Below are 10964 nucleotides of genomic sequence, written 5' to 3'. Positions count from 1 at the left end.
CCGCTCCCGGGCCCGGCGGGGCCTCGCGTCCTCCGCATTCCCGGCACGCCCCCGCTCGGAGGAACCGGGAGAACACGGGAAACGAGAAGAAGGCAGGACACGTGTTTATTATTAACCACACTTTAATGTCGCGCCACTGAAACGCGTCAGACCGGTGCACCAGGGAGGATCACAAATCCCTGGATGCGCYAACGCCGCCGCCTCCCGCCCGAGTCCGCCTTAACCTCCAGCCCCCGCCCCGCCGGCCCGGCCCTCACCGGTAACACCGCCACGCCGCTCGAGGGCCCGGCCTCCCCCCCAAACACGGGGAAACCCCCCAAAACAGACGCGTGGTCCCCCCGCACCCCGCCGACAGGCGCCGCGCGCAGCCGTTACGCCGGCCCGCGTGAGCAGCGTGCGCCCGGCCGCCCCCCCGCCCGCCGCCTAGAGCGGCGCCGCTTCCGCCTCGCGCCGGGGCCGCCCGCGCCCCTCGGTGGCAGCAGGAGCGCCGCTGTGCACGCCGGGAACGCCCCGCCGCCGCCGCGCACTGTTGCCAGGGGGACGGAGCAGGAGAAATGCATGCCGGGAGAGCGCAGCCGCGGTGCGCGCCGGGAGGTGTAGTCTCCAGGAGGGTGATTTTCCGTCTGCGCAGGCGCGCAGCGGGTGGGGCTACGTGGCCATCCCGGCCAATGAGAGCGCTGAGTAGCTCTGCGTGTGCATGCACGTAACAGCTGTTGCTTCTGTTCTCGCTCTTTAGGCGCAGATCTCGCGAGACTCCGGCAGGGCGGCACCGGCGAGGCGGGTGCGCAACGCAACGCAACGCAACGCATCCGGGCGGCACCTACGAGCGGAGCGGGGTGAGCGGCGGCCGTTGGGCTCTCCGGCGTCGGGGCTGACGGTTGTCGGCGCGTAGGGAGGGAAGGCACCGTAGCCAACGGGCGAGCGTGTCGGGGGGCGCGGCCGCCGCGCTGGGCGGGCGGCGGTTGGTGGTAACGGCGCGCGGGGACGCAGGGCGCATGCGCAGTGACGCCCCGGCCTCCCGTCCSGCACGCTGCGGCTTGGGCGGCGGGCGGGCGGGCCCCTGCTTGTGAGGAGCGAGGGCTCCGGCCGCCTCGCGGGGCGCCGGGCGGGCCGGGGGGTTCGGGGCGAGGGGTCCCGATGCGCAGGGAGCAGCCGCGGCCGCGGGAGGGTGATGGTTCCTTTTGTTCCCGGCTTGCGCGGSGGATAAGGCACCTCTTAGCCTAGCTTAGCAGAGTTCCCTCCCACTCGTGAAGATCTGGCAGGCTCTGACTTGTGCTGGTGAACTTCCCGCATCCCTGCCTGGCATAAGGCAGATGGAAAAGCTGGAGGAGAGAGCCCACAGCTGATAGCTCTTGGGAAAGGCAGTGAGGACAAGGTGCTGCAGGTCAGAACCAGCCAAAGTCTGGCACATCTTGAGTGTGGCAGTAACYTGGTGTTGCTGATGTTGCATTAAATTCGGAATGCTGCCACGTTGTTGGTATTTTGCCCATCACCGCTTAAAGCGTGTTCTCAGGCCTATGTGCAAGGTGTTTACAAAGCCAGCGGCACTGCTACCTTGGCCGCTATAAAAYGCCACCAAGAGTGCTCTGGAACCCAGCGCTGTCACAGCCCACCCGCAGCCTCACCAGAGTTCCCGTGTTTCTGTTCTGGAACGGCTGCTTGTTCCAGGGATAGCTGCTTGCAGGGCAAGGTGGATGCGGTGCTGGGGAAAGAAACAGATGTGCCCCCCACAGCTCTTCTTGCTGCCCACCACTTTGTCCCTTTTGAAGGGTTTTATGAGGAGGAAAAAATCTTCACGGAAAATGATTTTTAGCTGTTTTTCCTCATACAGCAGTTAAGTAGTGGTTGTTTTAATAGTGGTGTTTTATTGAAAAACCTGTTCCTGACTGTTATGGATAGGACCCACAACAGCAGCTTTCTTGTACTAGCTGAAGCAGCATGTTGGCCTCAAGCAGTGGCTGTTGCACACCTTATCTCTCTGCGGTGGCTAAAGAAAGAAGAGTGTTAGTTCCGATTTAATGTATTAATTCTTATCGAATATTTAAAATAATTTGAATTTAAACTACTGCTGGAAATGTATGCACTGAGCAGTGTTTAAATTTATTCTGCTGCATCTTATCCAAGCGAGCTGGAGCTTTTTAATCACATCACTTGGCTTCAGAATATTAATTCTGAATTAACACATGGACTTGGCTCAGGTTGAGAGTCCCTGTGGAACTGACTTATTTCGTTTCTTTTCTCTGACAAGTCATTTGAGGTTCCTGTGCCCTTTCAGCAGCTGGTTATGCGACCAAGAGACAGGACATGACTGGAATCTTTATTGCTCTCTGTGTTTATTCCCCAAGGGGTGAGCAATACAGAAAATGAAAGGCCATCTTTAGAGAGAGGGGCATTTTGTTTATCTACAGTTTGAATTGCAAGTAAAGGAGGGCAGCCTTTTAATGTAAAGCATCCATTTAAATTGTAATTCCTTATGTTCCTTCATATTGTTCTTTATATCGTTTTTCCTCAGAGCTCTGAAGAGTAAAGATGGCTGCTGATACTTCTGTTGAAATACTTCAGAAAGTCCTGGAGAATGAAATACTTCAAACGACCAAGATAGTAGAGGAACGCCTAGATGCTGAAATGCAGAAACTGGACCAAATGGATGAGGACGAATTGGAGCTCCTCAAGCAGAGGAGACTGGAAGCATTAAAAAAGGCACAGCAGCAGAAACAAGTAATTCTTGTAGTAATACAGACTCCTAAAGTATACATTATAGCAGACTCTTTGAAAAGCTTCAGGAAATTGTCAGGAAGCAGACTCTTCCACGCCCCTCCCTGCCCCTCTTATCTTTTCTTGTATTCGCTCATTTTATATTCCAGGAAAATGAATGTCTATGTCTGTTACCTTTCTGAAAAGGAAGACAGGAACCTTTCTGATTATTTGACAATAATGACAGGATAAAGAGGCTAGTTCTAGGATTGGAGTATGCCGTTAGTCACTAAACATTGTTGTCTGAAAGCATAAGCCAGAGATTGAGCCCAGTGATGAGCTAAGCTTCCAGAYTTTGGCATTTTTTATCTTCAGGATTTCATGGTTTTCTCTAAGTACTTCGTAGAAGAATGATATAGAGTCTTTCCTTGTTCTTGGACTGAAATGGTATGTCCCATTTGTAACTTAATGAAATTTTGGCTACATGTATATATTCATTTCTTCCTGCAGGAGAGAAATCCTGTTGTGGTCCCTAGCTCACGTCTCATGCTAAATTGTAGCCTTTGTGCCCCCTCCAACTCTCCTTCCCCTGCCGAAACCCCAAGATCTGAATTTTTTTTTAAGGGATGCCATAGACTTGTTAACTTAATCTAGGCAAACCTAAACAAGGAAATAAATAATGTGGGTGGACCTATGTCAATACATGGCTGGAACGCTGAAGGAGAGGCAGTGTTAGTAGCTTCCATTTTCTAAGCATGCAGAAGAGAAAATAGAGGTACAGCTCATGCTTGTCTTCAGAATTTCAGTTTTAATTGGGTTCTRTTGTATTTTCCTTTTTTCAAAATCCTAACAGTTAGACCTTCTTTCATGTGAGCATGTGGTAGTTCTCAAATGCAAGAACTAGCTGATCTTAAGTCACTCTTTTCATCCTTTTTCAAATGCAAATCAGAAGTACATTACCACYTGATGAAAGGAATAAGCTACCAAASCTATYCTGTAASAAGACTGTGCAGATGAAATTAATATGTACCCACTGCTGAAAGATAAATCAGTTTTTTGTTTATATCATGATAATGTCTTCAGGTGATGATACGTCTAGACATCTTTAATGTGTACAGTGTTCAGAAAATTCTTTGTTCTGTTCTAGCTGGTTACAGCTTATGAGCTATTCGGGGTTTGCTTTTTTCCTCCTTTCTTTGCGTTTCTTGAAATCTTGAAAACTTAGATTTTTCTAAAGCATGTTTGCATACTTAATTAGGCAACGTAGGAAGTTCCTTGTGAATTTTAACTTGTGAAGTTCTGTTTACAGACATATTTTGTGACTAATGGTATCCATGTGTTCTGTATTTTTGAATGCTTTTCTGAAAACTTTCAGTGCACCTTTAACTGATAAGCATTGTATTTTGTAAATAGTTAGACCTTTTTTCTCCCTTAATTTTTAATGCAGTGAAAAATGAGACAAAATCTATTTCAGTACATGCAAACCAGCAAAATCCTTGCTAATTATTTGCTTCTATGTTTTGCCATCAGGAGTGGCTTTCAAAAGGACATGGAGAATACAGAGAAATTCCAAGTGAGAGAGACTTTTTCCAAGAAGTGAAAGAAAGTAAAAATGTGGTTTGCCATTTCTACAGAGATACAACTTTCAGGTATAGTAAATAACTTACGCTCAAGAAACATTTTATTTCTAGATATTTGTAAAAACAGATATGTTCCTTCAAATCTAGCACATATAATTCTCAAATATAAAAATATTTATATGTCTATGTTTGTGAGATTTATATCACAGGGTGTTTATACACCTTCACTTTTGCAGTATTTCCCTCTCCATGGCACTTGTGCTTTTCTTCTGTTCAGTTAGTCTAGATATGACTTGCTAATAATTAGCCTCTTTCAAAGTATATTAGCTAAATTTTTAAGCTTTTTTTTTTCCAAAATATGAGAATAATTAAGAGGCTGTGCTTTGTTACTGATTTTAATTTGGAGGAATGATTAGCGAAAAGCAGTGACTTAACAAAGAATCGACTTTCAGAAGATCACTTGAGTTAATCCAGCTTTAAAATATGCAGGGCACTTCTGGCAAATGAAAATCAAAATATGAGCAAAAACCCTGCATGCATCTTCCAAATGTAACCTTTTGACTTGGAAAGAATCTGGATACAAGTTGCAGCTGCCTTCCCTTGGTGCCTGCAGCACTGCCATTATAGCACTTGTCCAGGGTGTAAGAGAMCTAGATCTGAATATGCTCATCCTGACTCAGAACAAGAACCCAGAATAAGATCTCCCACTTCCTTGGAAAATTTTTAGAAGTTCTGTAACACAAGACTGTTTCTGGATGGCTTTTTCTCAATATCTTCTGTTAGAAAGSAGTTGATAAACAGAACTGTTTGTTGAAGGAGGAACCAGTTGTCCTTCTTTTTCTTTCCAAGGTGTCATGTTCTCTCTGGTTTATAGGGTGTAAAGTAAAACAGTTTTGTTGTGAGAAATTGAAAGAGGTCAAATCCAGATTATGTAATGATGCATCTGTCTGTGCCTTACAGTTTCTCTGTTGCAATTGTGAATTTCAGGAATATTTGAAGCAGTTAAGGTTTTTGGCTACCATTTTTACCCCGTGGTGTCCATACAAATGGACTAGTTTAGAACAAGCTTGTTTGTTGGTGTTGGGTTGTTTTTTTTACTGAGATTCTGTGCAATAGAAGGGAGAAAAAAAATTAGAGAAGGTGGCAGCCAGCTGGAAACTAGTGCTTTGAGTTTACCAACTACAGTAGTGAGTTATTTTCATCCTTGCCAGCTCAGCTTTTTGATCTTAGCTCTCCTCTTGAGTTAAAGATCAGCCGTGTGGCAGAATGCATGCAGCTAAAACAAACTCCTCAAGATGATCCAAAATGTAGAGATTCCAGGTGAGGAGTCTGCAGCTCTGCGCCATCTGGCAAGTATTTGGAGCAGTAAACTTTATGGTCCCTCAGTTGAGGAGAAGCAGTAATTGTGTGCTCACTGCTATTCTGTTGCAGTAGGAAAAGAGAAATGTTGCTTGTAGTACCACTGAAGCACTCTGGTTTTGAAGAGCTAGTTACTGCGTCTCCATTGAGGAGGTAGTAACTGGGGGAAAAAAAAAGGGCAGATATCTCTAAATTATTCACAGTGTTTTTTCAAAGATGAAGTTCACTATGCAGATTTTTTTCCAACTTCCAGGCAATGAAACCAGAGAGAAAACTGCAGGGAGAATRGAAGTCAGAGTTTGGGGGGGTTCTTGTGACGCTGCAATAAATGCAGGCCTCAAGAAACAGGCTTTCACGTGTCTGCAGGCATTATTAGGAGAAACAAGAATAGTCTAGTTATGTGATAATGGTGCTCCACATTCTTACCCTRCTGGTCATTTAACCTGGCTGCCATTGGAACATGGTTTCTCTTGGAACTAAGTTCTGTCAATCATGCTAATTCCTCAGACTTGGCCTTTGCAGTTAAGACGTAGCTCTTTTATTGTTCCTTTTAACTTTTTCCTAAAACATGCTCTTCAACTTATTCGCTCTTAACATTTTTATATCCTTTTTTTTTTTTCCCCACAGATGCCAAATTATGGATAGACACTTAACTGTATTGGCAAAAAAGCACATTGAGACAAAATTCTTGAAATTAAATGCTGAAAAATCTCCGTTCCTGTGCGAGAGACTGCGCATCAAAGTAATTCCCACCCTAGCACTAGTAAAAGATGGAAAAACACAAGACTACGTTGTTGGCTTTACCGACCTCGGCAACACCGATGACTTCACTACAGAGACCTTAGAATGGAGGTTAGGCTGTGCAGACATAATTAATTACAGGTAATTAAGCTGGTTTTGGATACAATTTAAGGAGAATGTGCTTGCAAATGGGGAATCTAACAGTTCATGGTTTTGAGTGATATGTTGTACACCTGAAACGCCATTGAATCTAATCCAGTTACGTCATCCGTGTACTCTGGCAAGGGAAAGAAAAGAATATYGCTGTGTTAAAGCATTGAGATATTGTAATGAGCACCTGGTAACACTGTCCTCTTTGGGATTTTTTGCAGGGTAGTAAATATAGGCCTTGCCATGAGGTATATAGAGTAACTGCTGCTTTTTGTGGCCAGTCCTAAGACATTTATCTCATATAAACTATGTGCCACGGTTACAGTGGTGATGAGGTTTGAGCGTTTTGGTTGAATTCGGTGAAAATTAGGGGGGAAAATGATATACTTCTATAGGTAACATAAAATATGATGCAGTTTAGGACTTTTTCAATGAAAAAATAGAGGAGTGCACATAATTTGTATAGCACTGCAGTATGTAATCACAGTAAATATCTTCATTCAAGACTACAGAATATAAGGCATTAGAAAATAAGTGCCATCTCGGTAGCCTAACTTTACAGCAGGATCACTTAGCAGACTCTATTTTACATAATGTGCTTAATCTGTTAATTTCGCTGTTTTGCTTTGAATGTCTTTGCTTTATCTTAAACTGCACTATCTGAATTAATTTKGTTGCCTGATTTTCAAACCTTAACAAGAAATATTCTTATCCCTTACAAAGGCAGCAAAACCTTTGTTCCCTTTAGCTTAGCAGCTGCTGACCTTCAAGTGAAATAACAACACAGAGCTTCACAGCTCAAAACAAAAGGTAGTATCCACACCTAATGCCGTAAGAAACGCACAGGAGCAAGGACAGCTTGGATATGGATTCTAGATGGCGACATTTCCCGGGGCTGCCGAGGAAGCCCCGCGCTGCTGGGGCAGGTTAGAGCTCGTCGCAAGAAGGACCGCGGGCCGCTCTGCGCTGCGCCCTGCCTCGAGCCCAGCGTGTGTGAGCAGCCTCCAGGGCAGGCCCTTCCCCTGGCCAGGGCAGGGAGCGGCTGAGCAGACTGCTGGCAGTGCCAGGCTCAGGTGCCACTGCTGCAAGGTCTCTCCCCTCTGTTGTGAATCATTAACGCTGCTTTTATACTTCTTTAGAGCTGGATTTTGATGAAAAAAACTTTGTACTTCCCTGGTTACTGTGGTTGTCTTTACTGTGGCTGCTTGGGGCAGCCTTTCCCRTCAGAGTTTCTGGGGTTCTGCTCCCGAGTGCTGTTTGTGCTTCTGGTGCTGTTTTAAGGGCTGTTATCCAGGCTGTTTTGCCCAGGCTGGGCTGCACTAGCCACCCACTGTGCCCCTTCAGAGCAATGTGTCCTTGGGTTTTACATCAGAGCAGGGGTTGTTTCCGCCTTGTAATGATATTCTGGAGAAACAGCTAATTGGAGATGCTGCTGTCTTTGTGCAAAAATGGTGTAAATCAACCTCTCTTCCTCTCTTTCTCCAGCGGAAACTTGATGGAGCCACCTTTTCAAAGCCAAAAGAAATTTGGAACCAGCTTTACAAAGTTGGATAAGAAGACCATCAGAGGGAAGAAATACGATTCAGATTCTGATGATGACTAGAAGAACAGTTAAATGCATTTGTAAACCATCTTTTGTTTATGCTTGGTACATTTTTAAGAATGTTTTTTATAAGGCGCATTGTTTTTCATTGCATCTGCACATAATGCTCATTTTTCTATACAGTTTTATACAACTGAGTCATAGCAGAAGAAAACTCAAATTTATTTTTTCTTTTCTCTTTTGAAAGTCATTTGTAAATCAGAAATCTCAGTACTTCAAAGTAAGGAACGTGTGGTAAATTAAATTCGTCTGTGAGTTTTGGAATCCCTGTTAGAAGCAGCTGTACCAAGTTAGACCAAAGGTCCCTCTGGCCCCGGCATCCGGTCTTGATGGCCAAAAGCAGATGCACAGGGAAGAGCAGAAACGGGGGAAGCGACTAATGGTTCTTTCCCAGAACATACTCTGAGCAGCGTGCGGATTGGGAAGGCTTATTTGAAAACACTTGCTAGGTAGAAATGGAGAGGAATTGCTTTTCAGTCCTCTTGGATGCCTTTAGCATCCAAATCATATGGCAGGGAGTCCACAGTTCAACCCATGCCTTGCCTGAAGAATTGCTTTGTTTTGTTAATCTAGAATCTGATAGCAGATAGAAAGAGGAAAAAAAAAAAAAGAAAAGAAAAAGAGCTATTTCTTAGACAAGACAGAAGACACAAGACTTCTTCCTATCAGCTTCTTTTCCAGCTATCTCTTTATTATTATTATACTGTCAGTGAAAGAGACTTAAGAAGCACCACAAATAATTAGTGCAGAAATTGCATTTTTAACGAGTGATGGCTTATCTTAGGGTGCCATACCATAACTGAGTAACTTAACTGCATTGCACTGCGTTGTAACACAGTCATGCTTTCTGTGACTTTTGAAATAGATGGTCAAGGGAAATGCCTTCCTACCATCTACCTGCGCTGCGTGTGAAAGCTGGGACAGCAGAACACTGAGAACAGTGTTGCTCAGAGGTCTGTGTAGTTCTGTGGCTTCGAATGYGTGGATTCTGTAGCAGGTGCTTCGTACAGGAGAGTAGAGACTAGAGAAAAGTATTTGAGCAAAGCCCTGTCCTGGCAGTTTTGGAAGCAAACTTTGTACTGCTCTCAGTAACGGAGAGGATTTTCAAGGGAGAGCTCCCTTAGGATGCAGCGTAAAGCTCGGTTCCTGTCATGGTAGGAGGTGATGATGAGTTTCTTCTTAGTTTTCATAACCAGTTTGCTGTGTGCTGAAGGGCCCTTCCAGGGCCGGGGCTAGGCAGTCCCCTGCCCCACAGCGAGGAGGAGCACCTGTGATTGGGCCAGCCCAGCAATATATTTCTATAAGTATGTTTAAAAAATATATTTTATTTCAGTTCGTGAACATTGAAATAAAATTATTTTAATTCTAATGTTGACTTTTTCATTCTTTCTAATAAAGTTTGTGTTATGATTTTTTTGTTAATCCATTTCTCTGTTAGAGAACTTCTTTTTTGGATTTCTGGCAAGCTTATTGACAGTTCTGTCCAACACTGACATCACTTTGGTTATAAAACAAACACTACCCAAACAGCTGCTTTAAATAATAAAATGAATTTGAAAAATGTGAGAGTCTAGCTTTGAATGCTGTGGGGCTAGTGTATGAACTGCACATGGGACATCAGAAATGAGTCAGGGCTGTGCTTGATGTTTATAGGAAATAATCACTGAGTGTGTGGAAGAAAATAACTAAAGGCAAGTCCCTGCTCTGCAGCTCTTGAGGGCTAGGTTATTTGGCCTTGACCATGCCCCACTTCACACCAAGCTGTGCTTGCAATGCTCTAGTTAAGGAAGCCACCTAACTTGGTGCTGAGTTGAGCTTTGGGAAGGAGTCTGGTCCCTGGAAAAGAKGGGATGAGAAGCAGCCTCTGGAGAAGAGACCAATCCAGGACCTGCTGGTGGCCGTAACACTTGAACATAGTAGGTTGAAGCACCTAAACTAGTGCTGGGAGCCATCAAAGGAGGGAGAGCAGAAGGAAGAATTGGTGCCTTCCAGTCCTCCTTGCCGAGCAATTCACACTGCGCTGGCTCCCTTTTAGAAGTTCTTAAAACGAGGACTTTTCTGCATCAACATAGAAGCAGTAACTGAAATACCCCCTGTACAGTGTGAAAAGAGTCTTGAAAGTACAAAAGGACTCATCTCTTCTTCCTGAACGTTGCTTGAATCAAGGTACTTCTTGGAGTTTGGTGAATTGGAAATTGGCAATTAGTAATTAAGTGTGGAGCAGGAGGAGGGAAAGAGTGATTTAATGCTTAATGTGGAATTGAAAATGTCAGTAAACAGGGTATTCTTATGTAGAAATTTCTGTAAAAATATACTTTGAACAGAACAGTTTCTAAAGTACGCTGTTTGTCTTCTTAGTAAGAGTAGAGTTTGTCTTCAGTCCATTGTGAGGAATGCTCTTGTTTTGTGTAATACTACGACAAAAATACCCAAACCAAAAAGAAAAAAAAAAAAAGTTGATATAACATGGCTTTGGGGCTCCTCGGGTRCTCGGTGCTTGTGTATTTTCCTTCTACACAAAGGCAGTTTGGTCAAACTTGTCTCACTGTTCAGCTGTATGTGCAGCCAGAGAGCCACGGGAGCATCCCAGAGCTTAAGGGACGTCTCTCTAGAAATTGGAGTAGTCTAATAGACTTCAACATCTAAAATACTTCAATAGTTTGAACTCTTCAGAAGGAAATGTTGCTCACATATCCCCTTTAAAGGATAAATTGGTCCACACACTTGAACAAATAATGCTCTGAAGGTCCACTCTGATCTTCTGTGCTATTAAGTCTGTCAAATATGACTGGTGATCCGAGGGGTCCTGGTCTCCTAGCTGCTCCCTGCCTTCTTCC

The 10964-nt window shown here is 44.4% G+C and overlaps 1 protein-coding gene across 3 annotated transcripts; it reads left to right on the top strand.

The window, feature by feature from the left end:
• The first annotated feature begins 789 nt into the window (after window positions 1-789).
• Window positions 790-9206, top strand: TXNDC9 (thioredoxin domain containing 9). 3 transcript variants are annotated; one of them, XM_026035654.1, is made up of 5 exons: window positions 790-836; window positions 2513-2718; window positions 4225-4343; window positions 6261-6515; window positions 8010-9206. In XM_026035654.1, exons 2-5 carry the CDS (start codon window positions 2530-2532, stop codon window positions 8125-8127), a joined length of 681 nt encoding a protein of 226 aa, XP_025891439.1. In that variant the 5' UTR covers window positions 790-836; window positions 2513-2529; the 3' UTR covers window positions 8128-9206. The 3 variants fall into 3 exon arrangements, with proteins under 3 accessions (XP_025891439.1, XP_025891440.1, XP_025891441.1); XM_026035655.1 differs by lacking the exon at window positions 790-836 and adding an exon at window positions 1256-1384 and having other exon boundaries at window positions 8010-8299; XM_026035656.1 differs by lacking the exon at window positions 790-836 and adding an exon at window positions 1358-1375 and having other exon boundaries at window positions 8010-8299.
• The last annotated feature ends 1758 nt before the right edge of the window (window positions 9207-10964 follow it).

The sequence above is a fragment of the Nothoprocta perdicaria genome, unplaced genomic scaffold, assembly GCF_003342845.1.
Source record: "Nothoprocta perdicaria isolate Ctin4 unplaced genomic scaffold, notPer1 scaffold_163, whole genome shotgun sequence".
NCBI lineage: Eukaryota > Metazoa > Chordata > Aves > Tinamiformes > Tinamidae > Nothoprocta > Nothoprocta perdicaria.
Note: the sequence above shows the minus strand (reverse complement) of the source record. Positions and strands in the feature narration are given on the sequence as shown.